At 40.4% G+C, this 13,580-nt stretch overlaps 1 protein-coding gene across 1 annotated transcript in view; it reads left to right on the top strand.

Moving 5' to 3' along the window:
* GALNT14 (polypeptide N-acetylgalactosaminyltransferase 14) overlaps window positions 1–13,580 on the top strand; it is a 323,867-nt gene that overhangs the window by 251,842 nt on the left and 58,445 nt on the right. Inside the window, exons 7-8 of the mRNA XM_027850529.1 lie at window positions 8,851–8,938; window positions 9,980–10,064. Of these exons, the coding sequence (XP_027706330.1) occupies window positions 8,851–8,938; window positions 9,980–10,064 (173 nt within the window). The remainder of the gene's footprint in view (window positions 1–8,850; window positions 8,939–9,979; window positions 10,065–13,580) is intronic.

Raw genomic sequence — 13,580 nt, forward strand, 5'->3', positions numbered from 1 at the left:
CCCCCCCCCTTTGACTGCTTCCACCATCCGAAGAGAAGGATATGTACCCACATAGCTTTAGGCCTTGAGGCCTCCTACTGCTCCTAGAGGGTCTTTCAATTAAAATCTTGAGAATTCCCATTTTATGGTTGGATCTAGTTCTTGGCCCAAATTCAAGAAGCCTATAAATGGACCTTCTAATGGTCTCACCTTAGCTTGTTGGCCCAGTAGTGAGTACTGGACTTCCCCCAGACCTCTCCATAGATAGATCAACTTTGTGGAAAGGTCCCTTGTTTTCAGAGTATTTGCTCATTGTGATTTTAGGAGCAAATCTTAAAGGATTCTTTCCTGCCCGAGGTTTCTGAGTCTGTCCTAGGTCTCCTCTCATCCTGGGTAGAATCTCTCATTCCTTTTTCATTCAAGAAGACTATCTCACAGCTTCCTAGATCTAGCTATGTAAAGAACCAATCCATCAGGGCTTCATTTCTCCTCAAGGCAGAAGAACCTTTCAGCTCCATCACACCTAAGTCTGAGACAGAGTAATTACTCAGGTCCAAACTGCTCCTTCCCTTTGTGAATTCAGTAGTTATTAAGACAGCCAGGAATCGTAGCATTGGATCCATTCCATCCACATTGCTCTTCTGATATCTTTCTTTTTATCTCTTCTAGATTGCAGGGCTCTTGCTAAAGTTTTCATTGCAGAGAGATTAGCCAAGCAGACAGAGTGCTGTCTGACTGGCTCTAGCCCTCCCAGGGCAATTCGTGACTAGACCCAGACTCTGAAAACCATAAAGAACATGTGATGGTACTTCTGAAATCTGTCATTTAAGATGTTAGAGCACTGTGTGTATATATATGTGTGTATGTGTCTGTGTGTCTATGTATGTGTGAGCATGTGCACCTGCATAGAAATCTTGTCTTGGGACAAAAAGTGACTTCATCTTTTTCAGTCATTTTTTAGTCATGTCTGATTTGTTATGACCCCATTTCTTGGCAAAGATAATGGAGTCATTTGCCATTTCCTTCTCCAACTCATTTTATAGATGAGGAAAAGAGGGTTAAGTGACTTGGCCAGAATCACACAGCTAGAAAGTGTCTGAGGCCAAATTTGAACTCGGGTCTTCCTGAATCCAGGCCTGTCATCATATCCACTGCTCCACCTAGCTGCCCAGACTTTATCTTGTAAGTGACAGTAAAAACTGGGAATTCTAATCAGAGTTTGGGATTTTCGAAAACAAAGAGTTAAGAGGACCAGATAAAGCTATCAAAAGCTTTTCCCATATTGGTGATTCAAGCATTGAAAAATCCCCTTGTTTCCCCACCTCTCCTTTTCAATTGCATGCTATTTCTTGAAATAAGTGTCAACTTTTACATATCTACTTCCTTTTTCCTCTTCATTTTCCTCTCTTTTGTGGGGGTGGGGTGGGGGAGGCACAGTTTGGAGGAAGGATAGATTGTTAGCTGTTAGCAACATCATGAAGGCCATGATTCTTGAGTTGGGCCTTGAAGAAGTTAGGATTTTGGTAGTTGAAAAGGGAAGAGTATTCTAGGTAGAGAAAGCAGGATGGGCAGAGACAGAGAGGAATCAATGCACATGTCAACAAACAATTCAATTTTTCCCAAGCTTAGGGGATATGGGAGCTGGGAGGGTGAGGACTAGACCTGTGATTTCTCAGGTATAAAGGACTCCCAATGAGGAAATTCCCTCCATAAATGTAGATTGGCACCTTCTTTGCACCTCAGAGAGTTTCCTGGGCTATTCAGAGGTTAAGTGACTTGTCCAGGGTCACATAGCCCATATGTGTCAAAGACAGGACTTTAAGCCTGATCTTTGTGACTTTAAGGGCCAGATCTTTATCCACTCTGACATACTGTTGTTTTATTGCTACTTAGGGGCCATGTGAAAAAAGCCTGGAAAAGGATGTTGGAACTATAGTAGAAGGCCTTGAGTTTTGGCTGAATTTAACAGGTAACAGGGAGGCATTGAAGGATGTTAAGCAATGTAGTGATTGAATTGGAGTCAGAGGAATTCGATTCATATTATGGTTCTGCTCATTTCTTCCTCTTTAACTGAGGACAAATCATTTAATCTCTCTGGGCTTTAGCTTTCTCACCTATAAAATGAGAGGGTAGGACTGTCATATGATCCCATGAATGGCATTGTTACTAGACTCTAAGGGACAATTTAACCTGCTGGCTCTACATAATATGTGTGTGTGTGTGTGTGTGTGTGTGTGTGTGTGTGTGTGTGCATGCACCTACACCTGTGGAGGTCATCCTGAACATGTCCCCAAATTCAGCAATGACCACAGTGAGAAGAATATAGATGAGCTACACACACACACACACACACACACACACACACACACACACACACACCCTTGAGAGAAAGGAGCATCACATCAAAAATGAGTGTTTCTTTTCATTTAGGCCAATTCTGGATTTCAGAGTCACTCAGTAACCAGAGTCTGCCAGAATGAATGACTCGTGAGAATCTAAGGAGCAAATTAAGTGTTTGGTCTTCAAATTAGGGGTTCCGTGACTCTGTATCTTAAAGCAAGAAGATAGCTTAATTTGGAGAGAGATGGATTGGTCCAATAAAATGACTTTGAGCAGAGAAAAAGGTCCCTTTCTGTGAGATGAAAAGTGACCCAGAGGCATAAAACAGTCTGTCTTTGGTGATTAATTTGAGGGATTCTGGGCTCTACTATTCCTCTTTGCTTCAACTCATCTTTCATTCAGTCAACAAACATTTATTCAGCACCTACTAAATATTGTGCTAGGTGCCAAGGATATACAGACAAAAACCACATATTCTCTGCCCTCAAGGAACTTACATTCTCTTAGGAGACACCAAATACACAGATAAGTAAATACGAAACCCATACAAACAACACACAAAGTGCGAGATATATTAGGAACAAGGGCACCAAGATAGTTTGCTTACAAGAGGTGGCACGTGAGTTACACTTTGAAAGAAGCTAGAGATTCTATTCTCTAAAGTCCAGGTACAGAAGGAGGACATTTCAGGCATGGGGTGGAGGGAGGGCTCCTGTACAAAGATGGGAAATGGAATGTTGTAGACAGGGCAGAGCAAAGGTCAGTTTGTCAGGAAGATGGAGTTTGTGAAAGGAAGTAATGTTCAGTAATCCTGGAAAATTAGACTGGAGTCAAATTGTGAAGAGTTTTAAATGCCTAACAGAGAAACAGAGGAGTTTGTATTTTTTCTTGGAGAAAAGAATGAACTTCTTGACATGGTCAGAGCTATACACGTTTTATTAATAAATAGATGATTTTGAAAACCTAATTTATTCTCTTTCCCTACCATTGTCCTTCCAGCTAAATAATAAAAAAGAAAAAGAAAAAGAAAAAGAAAAACCATCATAACAAAGCTCCATAGTCCAGAGAAACAAATTCCCCCATTGTCCATATCTAAAAATGTAGGTCTCCTTATGCATTTTAAGTCCATTACCTCTCTGGCAGGAGGTAAGCAGTATGTTTCCTCCTCACTCTTCTGAAATTATGACAGCATTGCATTGATGAGAGCTGCAAAGTCTTTCAAGGTTGTTTCTCTTCATAATGTCATTGCTGTTTTTTCTCTGGGTTCTGCTCACTTCTCTCTGTATCAATTCAACGAAGACTTTGATACTTTCTCTAAAATTGTTCACTTCATCATTTCTTATGGCACAAGAATAGTCTATCACATTCACATGCCACCCTTTGTCTAGCCCTTCCTCTTAGGCAATCCCTTAGTTTATAGTTTAGGCTGTTATGAAAAAAAAATGCTGCTATATTTTTGTATCCATAAGTCTTTTTCTTTTTCTTTTTCTTTTCCCCAGAACTACAGAGGATAGGACTTTTTCTCCCTCTGTGTCCCTGAGGCAGTTCATATGCAGAAAACTGATCCATCACCAATGTTCTCCCAGCTATGTAGTAACCAAGCAGAAGCTTTTCTCCATCCTGAAAGTCAGAAAAAAACAAGCTACAACAGAGCCAGGAACACCAAGGGGAGAAGCTCTGCTCTTCCCATATTCCCCTTTTTCATCCCAGGCTACACAGCTCCCAGTGAAAACAGTGCCAGATTTAGAGAACCCAAGCTCAAATCCTGACCCGGCCACTTACTCCTTGAGTTACATTTGGCAAATCACTTAACCCCTCTGTGCCTCAGTTTCTTCATCTGTAAAATAAGATTAGCCTAGATGACCATGATGGCAACTTCTGCTTGAAATCTCTGGACCTGTTAGCCTCTAGGAACATAGGAGTGGCCAGAATCAGAGCAGTGGAATGTCCCACTTTTTTTACTGGGGGAAGAAAGGCCTGTGTGTTGACATTGATAATCTTGGGAGAAGACAGAGGTACGTGGAAGCCACAGGGTTCATATACTGAGATTCACAGTCAGATCCTCAGAGTTTGTCCCCTCTTCCTTCTCTTTCCTTCCATTCTCTACCCTGCTTAGTTCCCTCCCAATTCCCCAAACTATTTAACGCTATTAAAGAGTGCCAGGTACCTACAAGCTGCATGAACCGGCTGTTATTGCCCTGTGCAGTTTATGAAGGCACCAGTTAGAAATGCCTCGGGCGATATTATTGTGAGAATCTGCTCACCCTGCACCTGATGTCAGGATCCCGCAGACTCTACCACAAGGGATCTAAAGAGAAGGGGGAAATGAGAATGTGTGGCATTGAGGACATAGTTATCAGTGACCTCGTGACACAGGGGAAGGGAAGTGAGTTAGCATTTATGTAGTATAATTCCTATATCATGTACAGGGAATGGATCAATGAAAACACGTTTTAAAAAGAAATATACAGAAGATGGAAAGGAGGGCAGGTAATGGACAATGGATATAATAGTATGGTGTGGGAACAGAAGTACCAAAGCTCAGGAAAAGAAAATGAGGGGATGGGGTTGGCAGGGTTGTTGTGCTTTTTTTTAAGCATTATTTGGGGAACAAAAGAGAATTAAATAAAGAGAAGTGCCCTGCTGAGGACAAATAGGATCATGAAAACAGATCATAGGCTTATAGATTCAGGGCTCAAAGGGACCTTAGAGATCATCCAGTTAGGCCCCCTTCATTTTAGAAATGAGGAAATGAGGTCCAAAGAGATATTAAGTGACTTGTTGGAGATCATGCTGGAAGTAAGTTGCAAAGTCAGGATGCAAACTCAGTTCCATTTTTTCTGACTCCATTTCCACTTTTTCCCACTGTACCACATTGCTTTGTGGGCGAGAAACAGCAGAGCTGCTCAATTTGTACTTTCCTTCTGTTTTCTCTGCAAAGATAATGATCTTTGGACTCTAAGGGACAAAACAAAAATAGCTAATAGGCAACTGATACTCATATTAAATAGGAAGGCAGTAAGAAAGCACCCAGCTTCCCCACATGAGTTCAATTCACCAGAGCCAGATGAATGACTTCCTATGGTACAAAAATGACTTACAGATATGAGCCTTGAGCCACTATCTAGGGTCTCTGAAAGGTCTTGGACAATGAGAAGTTGTAATGTAGATTGGAGCATGGTCAACATTGACCCCATAATGAAACGAAGGGAATAAGAAGCTTTGAAACTATTGGCCAATGAGATTGACTTCACTTCTTGTCAAAAGAGTAGAGCATATTTTAAAGGGATGGTTATTGAATATGTAGAAAAGGAAGCAGTGATCAGAGAGCTTTATTGAGAACAGATTAACCTACTTTCCTTTGTTGACAGTTGGTAAAGAGGTAGATCCCAGGATTGCTATAGATATAGAACCGTTAGGATCATAAGAGGACATCAACTCAGTCTATCATTTTCCTGATGAGGATATTGAGACCCAGTTTAAGTGACTTTACCAAGAATCACGTAGACAGTAAGCATCTGAGATGAGACTTGAACCCAGGTCTTCCTGACTCTGGGACCATCATTTTCCATTCCACCACAGTGCTTTTAGAGTTTGGCTATAGTTTGTTTAGATGATAGGAATGTATTTAACACATATCTCATTTTCTCCCTCTTGAATTTTTTTTTTACAACAGTGTGCCTACTTTGAATTTATTTGTCTATGTACCTGTTGTGCCTCTCCCAGTACAATGTAAATTCCTTAAAGGAAAGAACTATTTCTGTATTGTCTTTCTATCTAAATTAGTGCCTTGCAAATAGAAGGTGTTTAATAAATGTTTATTGAATTAAATTGAGTTACGGAAAAAAATGGAGAGATGTGAGTGAGACAATAGCATAATTATTATAGGTGGGTGCAGAATTGATTGAATGTGTAGAACAAAGATTCTACCAGGGAGTTAGCAGTTTATTTATTCACAATTTGTTAATGGCTTGATATCAACTTCAGAGGAGGTCATTCGTGGAGAATCCCATGGATTTATATTTGGTCCTATGCTAATTAACATTTTTTTATCAGTGACTTGGACAAAGGCAAGGTGGTACAATAGGAAGAGATTGGACCCGTGTTCAAATCTTGCTTTTGATTCTTACTACCTCAGTGACAATGGAAAATAATTTAACCTCCCTGGGCTTCAGTTTCCTCATCTTTAAGATGAAGGGGCTAGACCAGATGACCCCTAAGGTCTTTTCCAGCTCAACTCCACAGTCCTGAATGTTTTGCCTATAAAATTTTAAGGTAACAAAGCTGCCAGGGATGGCTAAAATACTGGATGATAGTCACAATTGATTCAAAAAAGTATTGACAAGCTAGAACATTAGGCCAAAGCTAATGAGTCAAAATTCAGTAGGGATAAATGTCAAGTCTTATACTGAGGTTCAAACAATCAGCTTCACACATAGAAGATGGGGGAATTATGATTATTTCCCGATATTTGAATTGTTTCTTTCTGGCCACTTGTAGTATTTTTTACTTGACCTATAGTTCTGAAATTTGGCTATAATGTTCCTTGGAGTTTTTATTTTGGGATCTCTTTCTTGAGGTGATTAGTGGATTCTTTTAATGCCTATTTTGCCCTCTGGTTCCAAGACATCAGGGCAATTTTCCTTGATAATTTCTTGAAAGATGCTGTCAAAGTCCTGTTTTTTATTATGACTTTCAGGTAGTCCAGTGATTCTGATATTGTCTCTCCTGGATCTTTTTTCCAGGTCAGTTGTTTTTCCCATGAGGTATTTTACATTTTCTTCCATTTTTTCATTCTTTTGAATTTGTTTGATTCTTGATGTCTCATAAAGTCATTAGTTTCCACTAGCCGAATTCTAATTTTTAAGTTGTTGTTTTCCTTAATTAGCTTTTGTACTTTCTTTTCCATTTGGCCAGTTGTGATCTTTAAGGAGTTGTTTTCTTCAGTGGGTTTTTGTTATCTCCTTTTCTATTTGGCCATTTCTACTTTTTAAGCAATTTTCCAAGCTGTTGACTCCTTTTTCATAATTCTCTTGCACTACTCTCATTTCTTTTCCCACTTTTTCTTCTACCTCTCTTATATGACTTGTAAGCTCCTTTTTGAGCTCTTCCATGATTTCTTTCTGGGCTTGAGACCACTTCCCATTTTTCTTTGGGGTTTTGTCCATAGGTGTTTTGACCTTGTTGTCTTCTTCTGAGTTTGTGTCTTGGTCTTCCCTGTCAACATAATAACTTTCTATGGTCAGATTCTTTTCTTTTCTTGCTCATCTTTTTTTTTTTTTGGGAGGTGGGGTTTTTTTTTCCTTTCTTTAAATTTGAGTTCAGCACCTGGGGGGAGGGGACAGTGTCTCAGGCTTCTTGTGCCCATGGCTTCAGGCCCTGGCTGTTTACCTGTTCTTGTGCTGATGTTGCCCATCAGCCCATGGGAGATCCTCATGTCTGGTGCTGTGCTGAGGAAGTGGGGTAAGGGCTGATTGGCACTGCTAGAGGCTTGTAGGGGTCTGTCAGCTTACTTGGTGCTGAGGTGGGGTCATAGTGGTGGTATCTGGTGTGTGCTGAGGCCTGATGGGGTGTTTCTGCATTTCCCTGGGGTTACACTGAAGTACGGGGAGGTCTGGCTGCTGGAGGATGCCTGTTTCCCCAGGGCTACACTGCACCATGTGGTGGTTCTCAGAGCTGGAGTCTGCCAGTTCCCTGACTATGCTAAGGCACATTGGGGTCCTGGTGTTGGTGTTTGCCTGCTCAACCACACTGGGGCTCAGGATCTCCCACTCGTTTGCTGAGGTGGGGCTTGCTGCTGGCTTTCTGGGACCCTTCCTGAAATGTATTCCCCCCTTTTACCCAAGTGAGATGGATCTTTCTTGCTGATCTTCCAAGTTTCTTGGGCTAAAAGATTGTTTCAACCCGTCTTTTTGCTGGTTCTTCTGTCCCAGGATTTGTTTTGGGGTGCTATCTTATGGTCGTTTGGAGGTGAATATGGGAAAGTTACAGTGATTTACTGCTTATTCCACCATCTTGACTCCCAGAAGTCTGGCCTCCCACTTGTTGAGTGTATTATAGGTGGCCTCTGAGGTCCTTTCTGACTCTGAGATTCTGTGATTGTCTAACCTTACTGGGTCTTCTGCCCAATATCTTAGGGAGCTTACAGCAGAGCCTTGTACATAATATTTTTTCAGGAATACAAACAACACGTGGAAACACACAGAGAGAAATGCCCAGAAATACCACCTCAGTACTCCACCAAAGAAGTCTAACCTGGCTCCCCTTCTTCTAATATAGTTAGCTCTGCAACCATGATGTAATGGGCCATCTGGTAATAAACATCAGCCCAGTGATTTTGGGTTCCACTGCTTTTATGTACCATCTGAAGGTAGCCTCAAATTGGAAGAGAAATAGGTGCCCTCATTAGGACTATTGGCAGCAGCTACTGTCTTCCTGATGCCACAGCTCCATTGACCTACCTCTCTGATTGTGTCCATATAAAGTGAGTCAGGCATAAAGCAATATAGAGGTATGTGTATTATTTTTCAGGATCCTACACGGGTGGTATGTCCAGTAATTGACATCATTAACCGAGACACTTTTGCCTACGTGTCTTCTTCCCCGGACATGAGAGGTGGTGAGTGGGGCTGGTTTCTTTCCCCAGTAAGAAATTTTCTTGTCACCGAATGATTGATCATAGGAAAATATAGTAAGGGAAGAAAGAAAGAAAAAACTATCGATGTCGTCACTTGGATGCCCAGCTCCGAGTGTGGTAGTAGGTTCTGACCCTTCACCTTAGAATCATAAAGGCATGGGTGAAGTTTTGGGAATCTCAATATAACCTAACCAAAGAGAATAGGGGCTGAAGTAAGGATTCCCTGATAATTGGGGTCCTGAGTTTAGTTCCTAAGAACCTCTGGCCCTAATACTACTTTCTCCTTAGTAATTATCCAAGTCCTGTGCTAGGGGAATAGGATAAAGGTTTTTTTTTGTTTTGTTTTGTTTTGTTTTTTTTTTGAGAAAGGCCAAATTATCTCCAGGTCAAATAATCTACCCCAAACCTCCTTTTAATATCATTTAAATTCAGAGTTGGGGATCAGGGCTCTGACAGTCCTACTCACAAAAAATCAGGAAAATACCCCAGGGAATCTCAGTTGTATTCATTTTAACATACCATTATGTCACTTATGTATGTGTGTGACTCATTGCTTTGACCTCTTTTATTTACTCTTGTTCAAAGACCCGGCCCCTGAGGTATTTCTCCAAGTCTGACTCTTTGTTGCATGGATCCAACCTGGCTTCAAAGAGGACATGGCTAGTGGGGGAGGCTGTGAACTTGAAATAATATGCCTCTAAAAGAGCTAATAATTTTTCCCATTGCATAGGCCAAGTGAACACTTCCTTACCAAACCCTACAGGTACTACTGGGTGCATTTAAGCACTTCCAAAGGAAATGCATAAAGGAAGTCAATGGGGGGATGACATGTTTGTTTCTTATGCATCTCAAAGTTTAAGGGGGACATATATATATATATATATATATATACACACACACATACATACATATATAAATATTTAGTATGCATTTATACACATATATACATACACATGTATATATAAACATGTGTGTGTGTATTTGTGTGTGTATACACATATATTATTTTTTGCTATGGTTTAGGGTTTGACTGGACACTCCATTTCAAGTGGGAAGAGCTTTCCCTCAGGGAAAAGGCCCTACGTGTGGATCCCATTCAGCCCATCAAGTAAGTAAAAATCTTTATGCCTATTACAACTTTTTTAAAAAAAACTTCTATCCTGAACTTAAGAAATAAAACAGGAGCAGCTAGGTAGCGTAGTGGATACGGTGCCTGCCCTGGAGTCAGGAGGACCTGAGTTCAAATGTGGCCTTAGACACATAATACTCGTTTGCTGTGTGACTCTGGGCAAGTCACTTAACCCCAATTGCCTCATGGGAAAAAAAATAAATAAAATAAACATTTCCATAACATAGTAGAATAGTAAAAAAGATGATTGCACATGAAACTCTACACCTAATTTTACTGATAAAAAGATCTATGGGAAACTAATGGAAATGTGATAAATGTCAAAAGCTACTTACCAATGATTGAGTGATTAAAGGATATGAATAATTTCAAATGAATTTCAAAATATTAATGACTATATGAAAAAAGTGCTCCAATTCATTCAGAAGGGAATTATAAATTAAAAAAACTCTGAGGTTTCCCTAATACCCTAAAAATTTGCAAAGTATAGAAGAAAACTGTAGGGCCTATGGAAAACAGGCACACTAATATATTTTTGATGGTGCTCCACTGACTCTGAAAACAATTTGGAACTATACAAGGAAAGTGACTTGTGTATTCACATACTTCAACCCAGTGATCTTACTACTGGGTATATATCCTAAAGGGCTTCAAAGACAAAAACAGAAGTCCAGTATTCACAACAGCACTTTCATGGTAGCAAAAGACATGAAACAAAGTAAGTGTCAGTTGATTGGGAAATGCCTGACTAATCTGTAGTATTTAACCATAATAGAACAGTACTATGCAGCGAAAAATTAAATTGAGGAATTTGGAGAAGTGTGGGAAGATTTGTATGACTGATGCAGAGAACCAGGAAACTAGAACTGGAAAAATTATGCATAGTGACAACATTGTAAATTGAAAGATCCCTAAAAGGAGTTTGAATAAGTGAAAAATCAACAATGGTCCCAAAGAAGAGATAATGAATAATAATATCTCTTTCCTCTTGTCAGAGTCAAGGGATTACAAGAGCAGAGTGCTACATATATATTGACAGACAAGATCATTGTATCAATTGACTTTGCACAACTTATAGTATTCTTGTTCTTCTGGCTACCATACTTGCCGAGTATGTGATCTCAAGAAAGGCAAGTCAGTGTGATGGAAAAAGTAATGTCACTTATGGACAGGGTACTGGCTACTTAACCTCTCCTCTACAGTATCCTCTCAAAAGCAGAGTGACCATTCATTCCCTACCCTTTTCACAGAGGAAAGTGCTTTGTCATCCTCAAAGTACTATATAACTGAGTTATTCGTGCAAATGTTATCATCCACATTTTAGATATAACCAAGTATTATTTAGTGCAAATATTATCATCCCCATTTTAGAGCTCAAAGAGGTGACTTCAACCAACAAGCACGTATACTACCTATCTACACATCACATATATGTCACATATATCATATATGTGTGTGTATGTGTGTGTGTGTGCACACACTACATGCCAGGGACTGCGCTAAGCTTTGGAAATGCAAAGCCAAAAGTAAAACAATCCCTGCCCCTCAACCAGCTTACTTTCTTTTGGGAGAGAGACCATTGATATGTACAAGTATTTCCAAAGTACATACAAAATACACAGTGTAATGTGACATGTGGGATACCAGCTACCAGAGGGATCAGAAAAGTCTTCACACCTGAACTGACTTTTAAGGAAATGAAGGATTAATTCTATGAGGTAGGAGTGAGGAAGGAACATTTTGCAGGCTTGCCCAGGGTTGTACAGTTTCTATGTAGCAGTCCAGGAATCAAACCCAGTTCTTCTGACTTCTCTTAGGGACATCCACCATCATGACATATAGATAGGAATTCCACTTTTACCATTTGCATGCTGTTTAGGCAGACTGGATGCAACATTGGAGAAATTTTTGACAATTCAGTTTGAACCCCTATGAATGCCCTGGGACAAAATTAGTCCACATTTTCTCCTCTGGGGGCCTATTGCTTATTGATACATACATGGTGCACAGGACAGCCCCTACAAGGGCCTGGAATGTTGTAGCAAGAGGATGTCAGCGATTACCAGGCTATGTCAGTATGGAGTTAAGTAATAAGAAGGGAAGTATGGAATAATCATAAGCATTGCCATGAGTAGATAATTATAGTGAAACATCTGTCATTTGCATATGAATATGATGCTGTACATTTTGTGTTTTTTTAATCCAGGAATTGGATTGGATTTGCACTGACCTGTTTGACTGACTGCATCAAATCCCTTTAATCCAACCTCTATGTTACAGGGTCACAGATTTAAAGATGAGGCAGGGTCACTGAGATTGAAAGAGGCTAAGTGATTTGCCGAGGGTCATTCAGTCAATACAGGGCAGCTGAGTGGCTCCATAGTGCACAGAGTGCCAGGCTTGGAGTCAAGAAGACTCATCTTCGTGAGTTCAAATTTGGCTTGTGATACTTACTAGCTGTGTGACCCTGGGCAAGTCACTTAACCCTGTTTGCCCCAGTTTCCTCATCTGTAAAATGAGCTGGAGAAGGAAATGGCAAACCACTTCAGTATCTTTGCCAAGAAAACCCCCAAATTGGGTTATGAAGAGTTGGACACAATTGAAAATGACTCAACAAGAACAACAGCAATTCAGCCAGTAGGTGAAAGAGGCAGGATTTAAATTTAATTCTTCTTGACTCCAAGCCCATTGCTCCGGCCCCTGTGCCACCAAGGGCAGACATGTGCAAAACTGGGATTAGAGATTCAGCCTGATCTAGAGTTAAGTTCATTTAGAATACCCAGGGACTGGCCTTAGGACTGTAGCATCACCAGCAGAATTTATGATATCCATGAGGTACATAGCACTCTACAAGCGTGGAGAACGTGAAACGCGTGGTTTTCACTGCCCACTAGGTGCTTATGTTTAAAATGCCTAAATAATGGCATCAGGAAGATACGAATGATTAGGAGACAGTTATTTTTGAGGTAAACAAATGAATGCCACCAAATGAGTGTTGCTCAAAGCAAAGGGTGGAAACCTGCAAGAGGGACCCAAGAAATCGATAAAAATGGGTCACCTAGACCAAAGAGGAGCCACTAACCCAGACATGAGAATTACTGCGGTGCCATATTGTAATATTACAAATACAATTACGTTGTAAAATGTAATATTATTTATGTCTTATGGCACTTTTATTTATTTTGCTAAATATTCCCAATTACATTTTAATCTGGATCAAGCTGCACTCAGGAGTGATGGAGGCAGCATGGGCTCCCTGGCCAAGTGTTTGATGCCCTGGATATAGACCACAATCATCAAGCTCTGGATAGTTAGGGTTGATATAAACTGAGAGTTAAACCAGTAAGATAGGAATCAGCTTATCATGATTCCACGTTCTCCCTCCTGACAATCCCTACCTCCCAGCCTTTACGTTCTTCAGTGATGCTGAGAAGAAAATCAAAGCTACACAATGTCTAAGAGCTGCTTGTGGCAGATGTGTGTGTGTGTATGTGT

The sequence above is a fragment of the Vombatus ursinus genome, unplaced genomic scaffold (genome assembly GCF_900497805.2).
Source record: "Vombatus ursinus unplaced genomic scaffold, bare-nosed wombat genome assembly UNPS02009062.1, whole genome shotgun sequence".
Lineage (NCBI taxonomy): Eukaryota > Metazoa > Chordata > Mammalia > Diprotodontia > Vombatidae > Vombatus > Vombatus ursinus.